General features: G+C 35.7%; 1 protein-coding gene across 1 annotated transcript in view; it reads right to left on the bottom strand.

The window, feature by feature from the left end:
• LOC150107152 (uncharacterized) overlaps positions 1-21,151 on the bottom strand; it is an 868,219-nt gene that overhangs the window by 88,270 nt on the left and 758,798 nt on the right. Inside the window, exon 12 of the mRNA XM_090391665.1 lies at positions 20,057-20,086. Coding sequence (XP_090247791.1) covers positions 20,057-20,086 — 30 coding nt within the window. The remainder of the gene's footprint in view (positions 1-20,056; positions 20,087-21,151) is intronic.

Below are 21,151 nucleotides of genomic sequence, written 5' to 3'. Positions count from 1 at the left end.
AAGCTTATATACATCAGATTTAATATTACTGATAATGACAGCTTTATGTGTATAACAAAAGATTTCCCATGATGAGTACTGATTCTAGATGTTTAGAAATACTAATAACGTTATTGATATTATTATTTTCTTTAGACCAACATGGTGTTAAAGACTCGGTGGCAAGTCATTGCCATACACAACGTTCATCACACCATGGCTTAAATTTGTTTGCTCACTACAATAAATAAATGCATTCCACTCACTAGCTATTCTTCATTGCAAAAAAGTTTGCAACTCATCCACCTTTATAAACTTTCAGAATGGCTCTTTCTGTATTCTATGAAAAATCTCTTCTATGAGGGTGGTCTGAAAAGTTCTTGGCCTAACAATGAAAAAACGAAGTTATAATTTCAAAATTATTTTTCTTTTGCAATATAATCTCCCTTAAGATTAATACATTTATTCCAGCGATGCACCAGTGCCATTATCCCGTCCCTGTAATGGTTCTCAGTAAGATCTGCAAAATACCTCTCTACAGCTGCAATCACGTCTTGATTTGAAGAAAGACGCTGATGAGTGAGGAAGAGTTTTTGTTTTGGGAAGAGATAGAAGTCAGAGGGAGCCAAATCTGGGGAATAGGGTGGATGTTCCAACAATTCATAGTGCAGCTCCCTTAATTTTCCCATTGCCAAAACACTTTTGTGGGCAGATGCATTGTTCTGATGAAAGATGATTTTTTTTCTTCTGCAAACCTTGGTCTTTTCTCACGTTTTTTGTCTAGTCTGGTTAAAAGATCGGAATAATATTCCCGGTTATTGTTTTACCCTTTTCAAGATAATTAATAATTATCTTGAAAGATAATTATTAATTATATTTTATTATTATAAAGTTGTTCATCCCAAATAATTATAATTATTTGGGATGAACAACCGCTTCTGTTCACTGTTTGGATTCTGATGTGTAATGGTGAATCCAAGTCTCATCCATAGTAATAAATCGATGCACAAAATCAGTTTTATTCTTGTTAAAATGCTCCAAGCACTGTTCAGAGATTTTTCACACGAGTGTGTTTTTGATCTGCTGTGAACAAGCATGGCACTCATCTTGCACAAAGCTGTTTCATATGCAATTCTTCATGCAAAATATATCCTACATGTTCTTTTGAAATGCCTAAAGTCTCAGCAATTTCACGCACTTTGACTCACTGGTCATCCAATACCATATCGTGCACTTGATCAATGATTTCTGGTGTTGTTACACTTTTTGGACGTCCTTCACGTGGATCATTTTCAAGGCTGTTTACGGCCACATTTAAACTCTGCAACCATTTCTTAATTGTCAAAACAAAGGAGAAGAGTGTCCATAAACTTTTATGAACTTCGAACGAATTTCTTTACAAAGAATTTTATAACCACACGATACTCAATTTTAACCATTTCAAGGGATACAGACAAAACATTTGCTTCAGACAGCTATATAAAACAAACTACAGTAGTCCCCCCCCCCTTCGGTCCAGAGATTGTCCAACACCAGGGCAACTCGTTGCAAAGGTGGAGAAAGCTACATATATCTGAGGTTGCTAAGATTCCATTCACATTCAGATAACTTTATTACAGTATGTTGTTATAATTGTTCTGTTTTATTATTAGTTATTGTTGTTAATCTCTTACTGTGCATAATTTATGAATTAAACTTTATCATAGGTATTTATGTATAGGAAAAAACATAGTATATATATATATATATATAAGGGTCGATACTATCCGTGGTTTCAGGTATCCGTGGAAGATGATGGAACCAAACCCCATGGATATAGGGGCCTACTGTACTTGATAGAATGACTTGTAATTTCATGTGGATGCTGATGACAGATGTACGAACTTAGAAAAAAAATCTTGCCGATAGTGTTGTCATCTATGGTCAAGGCTGAGAACTTTTCAGACCACCCTCGTACATTTATCTGGTGCAAACTCTATAACAGCTTAATTCCCAATCATATCATCCTCTTCCTTCAAACTGTACATGTTACAACACTGAAATGATACACCCACACAATCAGCTAGTGAAATCCAACATTACTGAACTTTGATTACAAGCTACAGAAAGATGGGTCACTCTTGGCATGCTTATTGTTTCCTTCTATCCTCTATAGTTTTCAGCTTTCTCTCTGGTCATTCTTGTAGATAAGCTTATATGTTGGTTACTCATAACTATTATTTTTCAGGAAATAGCAATGTATACTAAAATCTTAATTATAATAACTTTAATTAATACTTTCCTATGTTTTGGCAACATTACATTGCCATCATCAGGGATCACAAAAAATAATGATATGTGCATGCAAGCACTAACACTGGGAAAATGAGGCTGAAGAAAGGTAACAAAAATTGGGTCTAGAGTCCTAAATGGTACCCCCTAGTAGGCTAAATTGGGTAGTTTTGGATACTGGGCTGAGCATCTGAGGATGAGTGCTTCCCAAATTTGGGGCAGTCTCATTTTCCCAATTTTGTTGAGGTTTGGAAAGTTTTTCAGGACTGAGGTAGATTCAAGGAATAGCCTTTCATATTTGTATTTGTTGCAGTGTAATAGAGTAGCCTTCTTCCAGCATATCCCATGGTGGGTGTCCAAAGCACAGTCATCAAGTACTGAGTGGCTGTATTGGTGAAACCAGATGTAGTGTTGTGTTCAGAAATTCTGATATTGGCTGTCCTGCCTATTTGGTCATAGTAAGACAGTTTTTTCAGTTTTCTCTCTCTGGTCATAGTGAATGACCAGAGAGAGAAAACTGGAAAAATGCCAGAGAATTCCAGAACTCTCAACCTTTGCCTACACTTTTTCTCTTATATATAAATGACCTGCTGTTACTAACTTGAAATCCTATGCCATTCTTTAGTTGAGGTAGAGACAATCTAATGAACTTAATAACTTAACCAAATAACACCCAGATCTCTAAACAAGATCAGACTTAGGTTGACTTCCACTTCTAGCCTTCCAGGCACAAGCAATGTTCTCAGCCTCCAAGCAATTTGGTGTCTATTTAACTGCTATTCTCATATTTGAGGTGATGTGATGCTCCAAAAACTTACCAAAAAATGCTTGATGCTGGTCAGAAGAGGGCAATCCATTTAATAGATAAATCACTTAAGCCACTTTCTCACAGATGTTCTGTTTCTATCTTATGCCTTTTCTACATGTATTTTCATGGGTGTCATTCTGCTGAACTGGCTGTGATCATTCCTCCACTTTCCTCTAAACCTGTAAAAACATGGGCAGCTGCTGGTCAACATGCATAACAGTCCAATTTTATACTAAGCAAACCAATTTTCATTCTCCTCTTTCATTCCATCCACTTTGTTCTTTGGAAAGTTTTTTTCAAGGACTTCAGCTTTCAGCTCTTCAAGAAACACATCAGCTGGGTTTTTTTCCGTAAGCACTTGCCCACACCAGAGCACTGATATGCTATAGGTTATACATTTTGCAACTTATTGTGTGTGTGTGTGTGTGAGAGAGAGAGAGAGAGAGAGAGAGACTGATTATATATATTTTATTAGTCATATAAAAGAAAGCTGATAGCTACCAATTCAAAACTGCAACGCATATTGTTAAAAAATGAAATATAGAGCAAGAATAGAATGCTGTGAATGTAATTGATTGAATTTTATTGAAGGAGCCAACACAAATGAGAATCATGGACGTGTGCTGGAGCAAGTGTTACAGTTTCCAAAACACAGTCAATGCCAAAGAGCAGTAAAACTTGGGATACCAAGGTTGTCACTATTTCCATGACATTTTTTAAAAGGTTGGTAAAATAAGCAAGAAAATCCTTTGTTTGTTTATCAGCAGTGATCTAATCCATACTGATGATTGTTTATTACTTGAGAGATTTTCAAATTGCATAAGGGTGGCTCTAAAACTGCAGTATTGAATTACAGACCAATCACCATCTCAGGAGTAGTGGTAAAAGTATGGGAAAAGTTGGTTAAAGACAAAATTCAAGAATGGGTGGATCAGGATATGATACTCTATAGAGGCCAACATGGTTTTGTTAAAGGTAGATCCTGCCTTAGCAATCTATTAACTATTCATAATAGAATAACATCTGAGTTGGACAAAGGAACTGGCTACACAGTGGTACTTCTGGATTTTGCTAAGGCTTTTGACAGGATACCCCATAGAACACTGTTACGCAAATTGGAGCAGATGGGAATGGATATTAAATTGGTGATATGGATAGGAGAATGGCTCAGGGAGAGATACCATAAGGTGGTGTATGGAGGAGCCGAGTCCAGAATGAGGCAGGTGACCAGTGGTGTGCCTCAGGGCTCTGTGCTTGGGCCAATGTTGTTTAATTTGTATATAAATGATATAGGAAACGGCTTAAAGGGAGATATTCAGTTGTTTGCTGATGATGCAAAGTTGTGTAGTGCAATAAAAAATCAAGCTGATGTTGAAAGTTTGCAGGAGGATTTAAATAAGCTGGTAAAATGGGCAAAAGAAAATGGATGTCAGTTCAATGTGGAAAAGTGTAAAGTCATGCATTTTGGGATTAAAAGATTACCAGCTGTGTACTACATCGATGGAAAGGTACTCCAAGAGATTGATGAGGCTAGGGACTTAGGGGTATTGGTAGATAGGGAGATGAAGTTCAGAGGACACATTGCTAAGGTGTCCAAGATTGCACACAGGATTACTTGGTTGTTGAGGAACACACTGACATCCAGAGATAAAGAGGTTATTATTCCCCTTTATAAAGCATTGATACTTCCACATTTGGATTACTGTGCTCAGGTCTGGTCACCTGGATTCCTTGGAGATGAGGAGGCTGTGGAGAGGGTTCAGAGAAGAGTGACCAAGTTGGTGAGTGATATAAAAAATGCTCCCTACATTGATAGATTGAGTTCTTGTGGATTGCAGAGATTGGTTGATAGGCGAAGAAGAGGGGATATGATAGAAACATTCAAATTACTAAAAGGTTTTTATAGGATTGATGAAGGGGAAATATTTCAGCTGTGTGATAGTGATGGAAGAACAAGAGGTCATCTCTGGAAATTAAAGAAGAGTGTGGTTAACAAAGGTGTCAGAACAAGGTTTTTTTCCTGGAGGGTGGTGAATGAGTGGAATTCATTGCCTGACTTAGTTGTGAGCTCTTCGTCTGTAAATGAATTCAAGAAGAGATATGACAGATATTGTTTTGCTAGTTTGGGTCTCCCGCGATGAGTCTACTGACTCCATGGAGATACCCGTAATAATAATAATAATAATAATATAGTAGTTGATTTTTCTTTATTATGCATAGAGAGCAACTGGATGTGCCTCCATCTCTGTTCTAGGTTTTCCTTTCCTTTCAGCTGAACTATCCTTCATTTGCCAGACCTTCCTGTTCTTTCAGGGAGGGATGGCAGAGAAAGACCTGAAATTTAAGAGATCTTATATTGCAAGAATTATGAGAACTGGGTGTTAATGATAATGGTAAGGAGGACATCAACATGCAGAAATAAAGAAGTTTTGGTTCCACTACAGGCCTAGATCAAGTTTTATTTGGACTACTGTGTGTAGATGTGGTCACCTGGTTTTCCAAAATAAGATATTTTGGAAAAGGTTCAAAAAAAGATTGATTAAGGTATCTGAAAATGTTGAATATGAGAATAGAGTGAGAGATTGCTATCTGTGGATAGCAATCTCTCACTGAATAGAAAGGTGGATAGAAAGAGGACAGATGATATGACTAAAACATAAGTTTGAATAAGATTTTGTGCAAGGTTAGTTAGCAACAAAGATGTTTCATGGAGAGGAGCAGAACAAGACAATACCATACACCTATAAGTTTCATAAGGAAAGTGTGTGTGCGCGCGTGCATGTGCACACACACACACACACACACACACACATGTAAGTAAGTGATGGAGAAGTGCCTTTTTTCCTGGGGCAGTACATTCTACTCACCTTGTGGGTGAATAGAATGTATTCTTTCTTTTAAGGTTACACGGTGATCAGCATTCATATTTATGAATTTAGGGACAACAAAACACACGTGTTGAAAAGATTATTTTACTGATTAATAATAAAATAATAACTTTATGTTTCAACCCCTGTATTGAGGTCATCTTCAGAAGGATACATGTGTATAAGAACAAGCTACATGCTGTTGCACTCTATACAAGTAAATTACATCTACGTTGTTAACTAATCTTTTTTCTTAGCCTGCCCTCTAGTGATAAAAAAAAAAAAATAAATAAAATAAAATAAATAAAAAATAAAAACTACAATAAACTCTGCTAAAGTCCTCACGTACTAGGATTCTTCTGGATTTGTACAGTGCAGGTTGCTATTGAATGTTCAGGAGGAAAAAAAAAAAAAAAACTTTACCAAGTCTTCTTGTATTGAGATTTTTCTTCATGGTTGCTATGAAGGTTGTAGATGGGTCCTCCACATTCTTGGAATTGTTAGACCATCATTTTTATTCAGATTTATTCAGAATGTCTGAGCATTTCACATGCTTCCTTGAATTTCCGCTCGAACCAGGTTTTGGTGGGGTGTAGGGACTTGGTACCTTTCCAGTCAATTCTGTGGTATGTTTGGAGTGTGTGGTCAGAAAGGCCGGTTTTTCCAAAATGGAGGTATTTTATGTGACGTTTGTGTTCATCCTTTCTGATTGGAATGGTTTGCCCTGTTTCCCCTATGTAAGGTATGTTACATGTGCAATCTATTTTGTAAACCCCTGAGTGAGCTAAGTGTGGCAGGGGATCCTTGGAAGAACTGAGTAGGTGTCTTAATTTTGTCGGGGGTTTAAAGGTGGTTTTGATGTTGTATTTGTGTAGTGTTCTGCCTATTTTTTCTGAAATGCCTCTAACATATGGTATAGCAATAGCATTCTTGAAATATTTGTTATTAGTGGTATCTTTGTGGAGGATCTTGTGAATGGTTTTTATACTGTATCCATTTTTTATAAAGGTATGTTTGATGGTCTCATATTCATGATTAAGAGCTTGTTCATTGAAACAAATGGTTTGAGCTCTGTGTTTAAGGGTGCTTATGACCCCTAGTTTTTGCTGGGTGGTGATAAGAAGTTTTGTGTATGTACTGGCCTGTGTGTGTAGGTTTGCGGTAAACTGAGAAGGAGAGACAGCCTGAAGGAAGACGTGTGACAAGTGTGTCTAGGAATGGAAGAGTTGTTTTTTTCAATTTCAATGGTGAATTGGATGTGTTTGTGTTGTTTGTTCAGGTGGCTAAGGAATGTATCTAGTGCTTGGCGGCCATGGGGCCAAATGGCGAAAATATCGTCGACGTATCTGAGCCAAATTTTGGGCTTTAGGCATGCCGATTCTAGAACTCATTGCTCATAATCTTCCATATAAAAAGGTACCAAGTCCCTACACTGCACCAAAACCTGGTTCGAGCGGAAATTCAAGGAAGCATGTGAAATGCTCAAACATTCTGAATAAATCTGAATAAAAATGATGGTCTAACAATTCCAAGAATGTGGAGGACCCATCTACAACCTTCATAGCAACCACGAAGAAAAATCTCAATACAAGAAGACTTGGTAAAGGTTTTTTTTTTTTTTTTTCCTCCTGAACATTCGATAGCAACCTATACTGTACAAATCCAGAAGAATCTTAGTGCGTGAGAACTTTAGCAGAGTTTATTGTAGTTTTTATTTTATTTTATTTATTTTATCACTAGAGAGCAGGCTAAGAAAAAAAGATTAGTTAACAACATAGATGTAATTTACTTGTATAGAGTGCAACAGCACGTAGCTTGTTCTTATACACATGTATCCTTCTGAAGATGACCTCAATACAGGGGTCGAAACGTAAAGTTATTATTTTATTATTAATCAGTAAAATAATCTTTTCAGCAGGTATTTTGTTTCCCTAAATTAATAAATATGAATAGAATGTATTGTTGACTTCTGATTTCTCTGGAGTTTAGGAAGATAACATAAATTTAACAAACCTATTGACAATTACTGTTTCATAATGAATTCAAAAATAATCTGCACGTGTGTATATATATATATATATATATATATATATATATATATTTATATATATATATATGGAGAAGTGGATTAAAGTTCTGTTACATAAAGTGGATTGTAGTAGATTTTTTTCAGTATGACAGTAATAGTTTTTTAAATTGTAAAATTGCAAATTTAACAAATACTAAACTAAAAATTTAACTAAACTTGAAAGAGGAAAAATCCAGTTCACTACAGAATTTGAGCAAAAGACTTTTACTATTCCATGATGTACTGTGTGATAGTATATGAGTATTAGTACCATGGATAGGTTAAGGGTTAGATAATTAGGAAACCTTTCTGGTTACCAAACATGGAATTTTTCAAGCTTACTACTAAGAAAGATGGGTTGTTTGTTTGTTTTGTTTGATATTTTATGGCACATGGATGAATGTCATCATAATGTGCCAGTAAATAATCATGGCAATATACAAGTTAAAAAAAAAAAAAGAGTAAAAAATGGCATAAATGGATATAGATAAGAATGAATATAAATTAGTTCTAAACAAAAAGGTATATAAAATCAAGTATAAAAAAAATCATAAAAATCAGATGTAAAACAATTCATGAAAAAAAAAATGTTCAGAAACAACAAATAAAAAACAACAACAACAAGATATAAGGGTAGAAAATAAGGGGATAAACATCCTTTGTTGTTTTATAGCCAGTAAGCGAAAGTGAAGATCGATAACTACGATCTATAAGTTTCATGCCGAAAAACTATCGGCGAAGGCAATTCGAAGTAAAGGTGAAGCAAGATCCCTCACTATTCTTGATATTTTCTCATAATGTAAAACACAGCTCCTAGGAGATGTAATACTGTCATTACATTATGAGGAGAGGTCACTACCCAGACCGGTTTCAACCTTTTTTGAGGTCTCATCAGTAAGTAGGTAGACCTGGAAGATATCAAAGCTTAGTGAAAAGAACTTACATACCTTCACTATACGAATGCCATAAAGGTGTAATTATATTTTAGTTAAGATAAAAAGCCATTTGGCTTTTAATCTTAACTAAGATATAAGGGTATACACAAGAAACAACACTATATAAATAAAAATGTAAATGATCTATATATGGTAAAAGATATACTTTTTTGAACGTTTATTTTTATTTTTTTCACTTGGTTAGACTATAATAAATTTAGTTTTATCCTTTATCCAACTTGGATAAAGGATTAAACTAAATTTATTTTAGATATACTTTTACCATAAAAAAAAATTGATAAAGTTGTATGTAAAAATTAAAAAGCAAAAGAAACGTTTCTTGATTCTGATAAAATCTGCCTGAGTGTATAGGGCTGAGACAGACTGGGAATACAGCTAAAATAATGAATGTGCTCATTCATGAAATGTGGATAGTCAAAATATGAGAGATAGTCTGACATTACAGAACTCACATATAGGTATAGCTTCAACAGGAAGGAGTGTGTGAAATGACTATGACCTATGCAGAGCCATCAAGTACAACTTCCGCTGTTTGAACTCTGTGCAGAATTGACTGCCATAATTTAATTTTAGGTTTGATTTGGTAGAGCTTGTTATTAGTCTCTCTATTCCAAGATGACTGCCACTGAGATAAAAGTTTGTGTGTGATAATCTACCAGTAATCAGTGTATGGTACAGTAGATAGAGGATGCTTGAGAAATGAGCTAACCTAACTGCAGTATCTGCAGCCATATTTCCCTTCATTTCAATATGGCTTGGAATTCAACAGCAGTGTAGCTAAGTGTTGTTTCCATAACAGAGAGAGGTGTTGGATTTGAGAGAGAGCCCTGGATGTTTCTATATCTCTAGACTTTTTGTCACAAAGAGAATTTGTGAGTAATATATTATGCACCTTTGGTACCAATGCAAGCTCTATCACACTTTAGAGCTCAGCTGTAAAGTTGTTACTGTAGTGGAATTTGTGTAGATATAATGCTGTCTGAAAAGACATTAGAAATCCCACTAGCTCCTCTAATTTTGAACCGTTTTGAATCATTTGTAAAGTGGCACAAAATATCAAAGTATTCCCATCTGTGCTTGAAAGATCTGTTACTAGACAGTGGGAGGGGTGGAATGTTTTGGTAGTAGCTTACAGAAAGAAATGCTGCATGGTGGTATGCATGAATGCTATGGTGGTGTGCATTTAGTGGCATCTGTGCTTTGTTGTCTACTCTAATATCTAGGACTTGTAAGGTAGCTTTTATTTGCAATCAAATGCATATAACATAACAGACACAGCTGTTGACATTGAAGCAACAAAAGGCATACAACAAGGCACCTAGAAAAAAGCTTTTCAAAATTCTGCAATTATATGGAGTAAATGGAACATTATTATTATTATTATCCAGGCCTTCATGTAGTCAAAAGACTCATCATGGGAGGTCATTTTTAGGAAATACAGAAGTCTATCATACCACTCCTTGAACCCATTAACCGTCCCCACTCCAACCACTCTCTCAGGCAAGGTTCAACCATGCAAAAGAAACCACTCCTCACCATCTTGCACACAGCCTCCTTTTGTAACTTCAAGGGATGGCCCCCTTGTCATCGCTCCTTCCTGCCGTTCCACCAAGTGAAAGAACTCTCCAATGTCTACCCTGTAACTGCTTCTCAACAGTTTAAAAGTCTCGATCATATCACCTCTCCTTCTTCTATCCACCAAACTCTGCAGTCCACATTCCCTCAGTCGATCCTCATAACTCATATTGTACAGTACTGAAACCATCTTTGTTATCTGCCTCTGTACCCTTTCCATAGTCAATTTATCCCCTTCAAATCCTGGGGACCAAATCTCAGAACAATAGTCTAAGTGTGGTCTGATCAGGGCCTTATACAATGGAATGATAACTCTTTTATCTCTGCAGGTCAGCGTCTTTCTCAGTATTGCAGCAATCCTCTGAGTTACCCTCACCACCTTTGTAATATGCTCCTTGAATTTCAGTTTTCTATCAATCATCACACCCAGATCTCTTGTCTCCCCCTACCTCCTCCAGTACAGCTCCTCCAATCGAGTACGCATTCCTCCCATTGATGGATTCCAAACCTCAAGACTTTACATTTTGCTGCATTGAACCCACAACCCCATTTATTTGCCCATCTGTCTAGTTTATTCAGGGTTGCCACATCTGCACTATTACTGATAACCCTTCCCAACTTCACATCATCCACAAACAACTGAATGTCCCTTGCAATCCACTGACAATATCATTTATATAAAGATTGAACAATACCATCAAATGGAATGGGTACACAATTCTTTGATATTGCCCCATCATACACAACTCTCTGATACCTATCAGTCAGAGCCACACATTATACAGAGCAACACATAATCAGTCAGCAGTTAGAATTGGAGGAATTACAGGAAGATGGTTTGATGTAAAATTAAGGGTAAGACAAAGATGCACATTATCTCCACTCTTATTCATCATTTATATGGATTGTGTTATGAAAGAAAGTGGCATTAAGACTAATAACACAGCTAAAGATATCAAACTTAGCTCTTTGTATTATGCAGATGATGTTGTACTCCTAAATACATCCAGTGCAAGTCTCCGTAATTCTCTAACTAAATTTGATAACTGTTGTAACATATTTGGTATTAAATTCAGCAATACAGAATAAAAAGGTCAAAACTATGAAAATAGGCATCCTTTCCTTTCCTTTAGTGTTACACGGTGATCAGTATTCGTATTGTTAAATTATGTGTATACTCCAAATGATGACTTTAAAAAACATCAGAAAATTAATTATTCCTAACATGGTTTTAGTCTCCATAATTTACCAAAATGAATGAAAACAAGCAGGAACATGAAAAACTTCACACTCATTCTCAATGTAGAACATATTAAAACAAGTAAAATATTACAGCTATTTAGGCACAGTTTTTAGTGAAGGTGACAAATTAAATTCAGGACTTCTACAGTTCAATTGCCAGCTCTCGTGTCTGGATGCACACTATCTGTGATAGTGGATGGTTCCTTATCTTCTCACCATTCAACTAATAAAAAAAACAAACTTCCAACTCCATAATTATTATTTATTATTATTATTACCTCAAGACTTCATGGAGTCAAAGACTCATCTCGGAGGTCCTTTTATCACACACAGCTCATCATACCGTGCCTTAAACACATTCAAACTTACTGCAGACACCATATGCTCAGGCAAGGCATTCCAATCATTTACAACTCTGCATGAAAAAATCCTGCCTCTCACTCCATTACTCACACCCTCTTTATACAGTTTCCAGGGATGACCTCTGGTTCTCCCCGATCTCCCACTATTTTCTGTAGAACTTCCCCAGCATTGATCCTATAACAACCCCTCACCAAGTTGTAGGTCTCTATCATATATCCCCTCTTCCTCCTGTCCACCAGACTCTGCAAATAATCATCCCCCTTGTAGTTCCACACATACCCTTTTCTCACAGAGGTCCTCGCACTGCTGGCAACCACCCAGGTAATCATCTCATGGTCACTCTCATCAACTGGTGGATGAATTGACACCTCATTTATAATTATATCCTCTGGTGAGGTGACCAAATCCAAGACCCTCAATCCTCGTGTGACCTCTGTTACATATTGTATGAGGTAGTTATTCCTCAAAAACTCATTAAACTCATTTTCTTTACTTCCAGTTGCTATCTCATCATTCCAGTCTATATTGCCATAATTAAAATCACCCTTATTTTATTTGCTTGTTTGCTTGACTAATTTGATTATACATTTCATTATCACCACCATCACATTACCTGGTCTATAACAACATCCAACCAAATATTTGATTCCATTCAGCCTCTATATCACACCATACTGCCAGGGTTCCACAAGGTTCTGTTCTCTCTCCAACCCTCTTCCTTCTATATATCAATGATCTACTTCTGTTGACCTCCAACCCAATAAAGTTTTGCAGCTGACAGAACATTGCACTCTTTCATTTGATAAACCTTACTCTACACAACTCACCTGACCCTACAGAACATCAACCACCACTGCCCTCAATTCTGATCTCCAAGCCATCCTCTAATGGGGTTCAGATAATCTTGTTAATTTCAATGCTAGTAAAATCCAGTTCTGTCTTATTTCTCACAAAAAAGAACCATTTTCTACGGATAAGACAGTATTATTTTTGACAACACTCAAATTTCCAGACAGGATGAGATTTCTCTTCTTGGAATCACCCTGACATCAAGCATCTCCTGGCATAAACGCATCAACCAATGCATCCTCAGCCTCTAAAAAACTAGGATTTCTCTTTCGCTCAAGATGTTACTTTACCTCTGAACAGCTGTTAACCTTATACAAATCCTCCCAGCTATTGAATGCTGCTCTCACATTTGGAGTGGGACCCCTAAGAGCTCCTTCAAAATGCTTGACTGAATACAGAGGAGGGCAATTAGATTGATTAATATCCTTGTGACCAACAAAAATCCAGGGGAGGTCTGATCAAGGCTTCATACAATGGGACCACCACACTTATCTCTCATGGTCAATGTCCTCTTCAATATTGCAACAATTCTCTAACATATCTTCACAACCTTTGCAATATGCTCTCTGAACTTCAAATTTCTATCTACAATCAACCCAAGAGCCCTTGCTTCCTCCACTTCTTAGTTGTGTTGAACTGAAATCTTCATTTATTTGCCCACCTTTCCAGCTTATTCAAATCCACTTGAAGAGCCAAACATTGGCACTATAATAACCTTGCCAAGCTTTATCTGCAAACAACTGAATCTTTCCGTGTAGTCCACTGACAATATTCCTGACATAAAGATCGAACAGTAATGGTCCCAGAACTGAACCCTGTGGAACTTCACTTGTAACCTTCCTACTCCCTGATATTGCTCACAATATACAACTCTGATATCTATTAGAATGCCAGTTACCAATCCACTAACCTGATATTCAAACCCAGATCATAAATGTAATCCATCTCTTGCATACAACTTAAAAACCAACTTATCATGTGGCACCTTGTCAGATGCTTTTGAAAAAAAAATGCCTTACCCTCATCTATTGCTCTTGTCACTCTGTTGTAAAAGCTAACAAGATAATTAAAAAAAAAAAGAGCACCCTATAACAAAATCCATGCTGTTCTGCATAAATAATATTGCCCCCCCCCATCTGCCCAATTCTGTATATGAGTTCTTACCAATTTCTACAAAATCTAAATTACAGAATAGAAACAGGCCTACAGTTTTGATACCTCCATTCTACCATCACCTTTAATATGCAATGGCACTAACTTACTCTCCTTCCATTCTCTGACTCTCAAGGAACCTGTCGTTTGCAAGACTTTCATTACTACAATGAAGTCAATGGCATGGCCAGTTCCATAGAACATTTCTTGAGAACACTTGGTGAAGTTCCATCAAGTCCCCCTGCCTTCTGACATTGAACATACTCAGAATTCAGAATACATCCTCTTCATTCACTTCTAACATTTCACCATTCCTTATCCTTCTATGGATAAAGCCTGCTGTGCCATGATGGAAACTAATAATTATTAGTTATAACTAATAAAGTGATCATTAAATAATACGTTTGTCATTTGCAATGGTCACCTGAGTCCCATCTCCAACCAGCAAGATAATCTGTCCACTATCATTTTTCTTCCTACTCACCACATAGCAAAAAATCAGTTTCTCCTTGAATTGCAGCACCAGTCTCATATTTCAATTTTTCTCTCCATACAATACTAGTCACTTTGCAACTCCTCTTATTTCTTTTCTTTTGGCTCAAAACGTTTTACCTTTTTCACATAAGGTATACAATCTGTCATTGCTGTCAACAATTTTTTCTTAAGTATCTCCCATGCACTACTGACCCCTTTTCTTTCAGATTCTTTCATACTGCCTGCAAGCTGGTTTCTAAATCTATGATAGTTGCCTGCCTTATAATTATACATAAAGTTCTTCTGCCGTGATACCTCTACATGTCTATTTATCCCCCAAGGCAGGACTACATGTTCACGCTCACAAACTGGGGACAAGTATGCCATCTTCGTCACAGTCAGATCCTCTGGTGCTATGCCTAAATCCAAAACTCTTGATCCTTGTGTTCCCTCCACCATATGCTGCCTAAGACAGGTGTCCCTCAAGAAATCCAAATATTCAGATCCCTTAGTAGTGAATGCTGCCTCCCCTGCCCAGTTTATATTGCTATAGTTGAAGTTCCCCATAATTATCACTCGCTTTGCACTTGCCAAACTGATTTGACTAAACATTTCCTGCTCATTTAGTATTATTTCCACTGTGATTCTCCACCCTGAGAGGGTACAATTCATCTCTTATCATGAGTAATTTCCACCATGACGTTTCTAGTTTCCCTACCCTGACATACTCACTTGCCTAGAAAGCAACAGTCTCTCTCTCTCTCCTAATGCCTGCATTCTTCTGCATTCAAATGTAATCCATCTCTTGCATACAGCTTTTCTATCCTCAAATGTACTCCATGCATCCACATATTACAGACCTCACTTCCTACACATTCTCACTATCATCTCATCTATTATCTGCTCTTCTCCTCTGCTCTGCATTATCATACTGGATCAACACACTCACTATCTTTCCTCGGACACATTTATGCTGCACTATCTCTAACATTAAATCTCAAATCTTGTTCTACATGATTCGAACTATCTCTCAGGTCATTGTTTCAACCATTACTATCATCTCTTCTACAATTTTATCCCTCTTCATTGCCTTTGGCACACTCTATTGTTTCACCAGTCAAGCGCTTCTCTGGCACTCTACTCTTTGAATCATTGAACCTCCATACATAATACTCCAAAGAATCATTCATCCTTCTCTCATTGGCATCCCCAATTCTTACCGCTTCCAATCTCTCTCTCCTTCCTCCTATCTCTCTATTTCTTGCTTCTACAGTCTCTCTCTCTCAACTTTCCCCAATTTCCTCTCTTCCCCTGTCTCTCCCATTCTCTTACCGTCCTCTCTCCCTTTTTTCTGATGTCCTTCTCTCACACCTACTCTTGTTCTTCTGATATCTTCATTCACCCTCTTCAATTCAATCTTCATTCCTTCCTCAGCAGTTCTATTTCTCTTTCCACACATCATTCTTTCAACTGACATTCACACACATAACCAAGGACATCAGACAAACCATCTCCCTCTGCCAAACTGCCCAAGGCCAGATCCATATATACATCTTTCACATTCCCTCCACCCACTTCCACTAACACATTACTAGTTTCGACAAATTGAATTTCACCCTTTTCCAAAACACTATCTCCAGTGCTTCTAAATCCTGAGATCAAAATATTGGAAATATCCAAAGATTGAGATCGAATATCATAACGAAAAGGAAAACTGTATGAATGCTTTAAAAAGAATCAAAAGAAAACCAGCATTCAGAAATTCAAATATGCAGACAGATCCAAATATATAAATATTATTGCAGAAAAAATGAAAGGGTTTGAAAACAAAAACCAATCCTTGAAAATACATTGGTAAAATATGAAGAAAAATTGATTTATTCCACAATGAAGTCATACCATTTTTGAAAGAATAAAAACAGAATTTCATGGTGACCTTCAAAAGTGAAAGAAGCAGTCCATGAAAAAATAAAATAAAATGGAAGATATATCATCAAAAGTTTCCAAGGCAGTCAGAAAATACAGAGAAACATGTAAGAAAAATGTGTAAAAGTAGCTAAATAAGTCATGGAAAGAATAGCATGAAGAGAGAAAGTAAATGTTGCAAAGGTGGGAAAATGTTGTGAAGACTCTTAACAAATCTCAGGAATGGGGAAAAGAATACTTTAAAAGGAATCAAAAATGAAGATAAAGACTGAAATTTTTGAAAAGTTATGATACTCCTAAGATTGTTTAAAGTAGAAAAGGAAATGCTAAGCTGTTTTGGGGAATGGAGCAATCCCTTTTTAACAACTAGGCCAAAATAAAAGTAAAATCTAATGAGGTTGTAATTAAAGAATATTAAATTACATACCCATGTTAAAATTTTGAAGGTAAAGATGGTAAGAACTTGACATGAGACATGATCAGAGCCAGGATGGTATACAATAAAAGGTTTGAGCACAAGATCCTGACAGTTGGATGCAGAAATACATTTAGATGTAAAAAAAAAAAAAAAATATATATATATATATATATATATATATAAAAAACCAATGATGAAAAAATAAATACCAAAGATGGATTACATAAATTTTGGATCTGAAATAACTAAGAATAAAGAAATGGAATAAGATAAGGTATACCAGCAACAAAAACTTTCCCTAGAAAAAAATACATCATTGAAGCCCAAACAAAACTAGAAAATTATACAAAACGAAGACATGCTTTTCAAAAAGATAACAACAATATCATAAATAGTAAAACAATTCCCACATAAATTCTTCCACCACAACACTTACATGCTGTAAAAAAATTAAAAAAGTAACCCTAACATTATTATCAATATTAATATCGGTAAAGCCAATAAAGGCGATACTACAGTAATAATAAATAAAACAGATTACCATAATAAAATCCTAGTCATCAGCAATGATACAAACACTTACAAAATAATCACTGATGACCCACTCCAAACATTATAAAACATATTGAAAAACTGCTAAAAATAAATCACTCCTCATACAAACTGTACCCCCCTCCCCAACTATTTTTGGACATGTTAAGATACAGAAACTAGACTACCCTGTCCACCACATAATTTCATAGAAGCACACCACAACAACTCCCTTATCTAAATTTGTTGCGCTTCTACTAAAACCATTGTTAAAATATTCAAAATTTTAAATTCCCCACTCCCCACTTATTAATGTCCAGACCTTATTGGAATGTATAATATGATCTTACAGATATCCTCTTTCTCTAATAAGAATAATAATCTCAGCAAATTACTTTAAATACAATGACCAATTTTATGAACAAATTTTCAGTCTCCCCTTTGGCCAGAACATTAGTGATATACTTGCTGGACCTTTTCTTATTCTTATTCTTAAACAATTCTTATTCTCCTCTCTACCCACTGGCATCTCTTATTATGGTAGATACATGGATGGTGTTCTATGCATCAGTAATATGAATGCTATACAACAACTAGTTTGTTCTTTCAACACTTTTAGCCCCCCAGATTAAAATTTTTTCATTCAATATGAAAAAAAATAAAACTATAAACTTCTTAAATTTGACCCTCATTAGATTTGATCATTACCAAAGCATACCACAAACATTGGAAATTACTTTCATTTCACCTCCTATCATCCTTATTGTATCAAAAAGTGTCATATTAACACAGTTCGTTAATACTTACAAATACTCATTCTATTCTCATACTATTCATAATAAAATACTCACACTATCACTCAGTCCCAAATCACGTCCCTTTTTTCTCAAATCCACATAAGTGCATATAGCTTTAAAATCCCCATATATCCAAAACATTTATACAGCCATAAAATGAATCTCCTGATATTCAAATTACAGAATTATCTTCACTACCAACAACAAACTACAAAATTTACTACAACACAGAATCACAAAAACTTAGCCAATATTCTATTGTGCCATAATGTAATTTATAAGTTTAACTTCCAATAGGATGCAATACCTGCTATATTGGTTCTACCATTCATTCCATTAAATCTCACTTAATTGAGCATTATCAAGATTATAATATTCCTATACCTGATTACTTTCTTGCTACCACAAAGAAAAAACACAAACAAAAACATACCAGAAACAACAAAAATCCTACCACTGGGATATCCTTGCATGCAATACAATCTAAACATATCCCTGAAATCAAAAAGGTCACCATTATTGATTTCCAAGAAAATGAATCCAAATTACATTGTTTTGAATCACTAGCAATAAGAACCGTCCAATGTACTATAAACACAAAAAGATCCTCAAAAAAATTTATTGTCTCCCTCCTAGCAATTAAACAAAATAAATTACTCCCCTGTAATCTAAAATCAGCCCAATCCCAAATACTCTTGAACCAACCAACCTCTACTAACATGTTTCACAAAAAACCATGCAGCTAGCACACAGTTTTTGACTATTGACATCTGATGATGTTTTAATAAAACAGCTAGCACCTGTCACGTATGTTGCTGGCTTATCATGCAATATTCTCAGTTTTTTCAGTGCTGATTTTTTCATCATTGATTTTATTTGTGATTTTCATTGGCATCTCATTTATCTGAATGTATTTCTGCACTCAGTTATTGGTATCTTGTACTCATCACTTTTAGTTATATGCCATCTTGGCTCTGATAATGTCTTGTACCTTGACCATCTTTACCTTCAAACATTTTTGTACAGGATGTAAATCAATATCCTCATTTCTATCTTTTTTTAGCCTAGCTGTTACACAGTACCGTGACAGGATGTAGCACAGAGGCAGCTTGCCTCACGGTGCGGCTTAATAAGGGGGCTTGTTCAGCCATATTGTGATAGGCGGCATTGCTACACTATCAAGTCCTATTAGCACAGCAAGTGCAGAAAGAAGTTTTTCCAAGCTTAAACCGATTAAAAATTATTTTAATCAGTTTAAGCTTGCCAACAGCAATGGCCCAAGAAAGATTGATTGGCCTAGTAACTATATCGATAGAGGTGGACATAGCTTATAATTTAAATTTTTAGAAGAGCTTAAAAACAGTTTTATTGTGCGATATCCCCGTAGAGCAAACATTTAATTAATATTATTATGTAATCGTTCTGCATCACTGCTTCTCTTATAATAAAAACAAAATAGCAATTGGAGATTTTCTTATTTTTTGTCTTATAATCCATCAGTGGCAATATTTAATTGTTTGCCTCAGGGTACGATCTAATCTGGCGACGGTCCTGCTGTTACAAAAGGGATGGACTACTCCAGTGCCAAAATAGCTTAGCTTTTTTTTTATCCAACTTTAAACAATATTTAAACAAATTTAAACAATAATATGAGCATCACGATTTTTTTAAAATGCTTCGGTATCATATATGTTATTTCTGTTAAACTTCTATAGAAAGAATTCAACTCATATTCTAAATACACTTATAAACCTATTTTATAATTTGGGTTAAAACTTACCATATTTTTACTTTTCACAAGGGTATTCATCTGCAAAGAGAAATAAACTTCAGCTACAAACAGATTTTACACCAAAATATATAAAATTTTTATGCATAGTATAACAGTTATTGAAACCATATGAATTTCTACCATGGTTTAACCAGTGATAAGCATATCTACTCTTCAACCAATAGACTGCGAATTTGAATTCATCATTGGGCATGGATGTTTGTGATTATCTTTAGGTGGAAAATGGATTTCGCCCAGTGTGAGATCACTGCCCCAGTTACTGAAGTGGCTTAAAAAGTTCCATGTTTGGTCTCTAACAGGATTTTATTATTATTATGTGACACCTCCAGGGAGTCAAAAGACTCATCAAGGGAGGGCGTCTGCTCTACAACTCCCTGTCTCCACGACTCAACATATATATACCAACACCAACACTTGTATTTTCAAAAACATCCATACCCACAGCAGGATTTGAACCCACAGCCTTTTTGGTGGAGAGCAGATACGCGAACCACTTGGCCCACCAATCCGGTTTTGATATGTAAATAATAAATAAAAGTGAAAAAATATATATAATTAATACACATAAAAAAATTAGTAGAAGCAGTTATTGATTTGCACAGATTTGAATTTACATGCTCTACTAATTATTCATGTTCTTAATTTGCAAAGCCCAAAAATTTACACTTATGCAGTTTGAAACATATCCTAAAGTATGATGTGAAGAATCCTAGCAGTTCTGTTGATAAAGCAATGTAAAACAACCACATTGTAAATAATAATAATAATAATAAATTGAAGAGGCTCATGCCTCAATGCAAATTGTGTACAATAAGTATTGACTTGGAAAATGAATAGATGTGCAGGAGTATCAAAGAGACCGGAACGTATGTGGAATTATAAAGCAGGTGATTATAAGTCTTAGACATTAACTTGGGGAGGTTTCATGGAGGGAGGAATTGGAAGGCCGGGATATCATTAGTGCTTGGGAAATTGTGAAGGAATATTCATTAGCAGCAATGGTAAGCTGTATTCCACGAGTGAAGAAGAGGACACAATTTGGAGTAAAGTGGATAACAAACAATATTAAACAGGAGCTACATG

This window comes from Typopeltis vanoorti, chromosome 4 (genome assembly GCF_054136105.1).
Source record: "Typopeltis vanoorti isolate ZY-2024b chromosome 4, IOZ_Tvanoo_1.0, whole genome shotgun sequence".
Classification (NCBI taxonomy): domain Eukaryota; kingdom Metazoa; phylum Arthropoda; class Arachnida; order Uropygi; family Thelyphonidae; genus Typopeltis; species Typopeltis vanoorti.
Note: the sequence above shows the minus strand (reverse complement) of the source record. Positions and strands in the feature narration are given on the sequence as shown.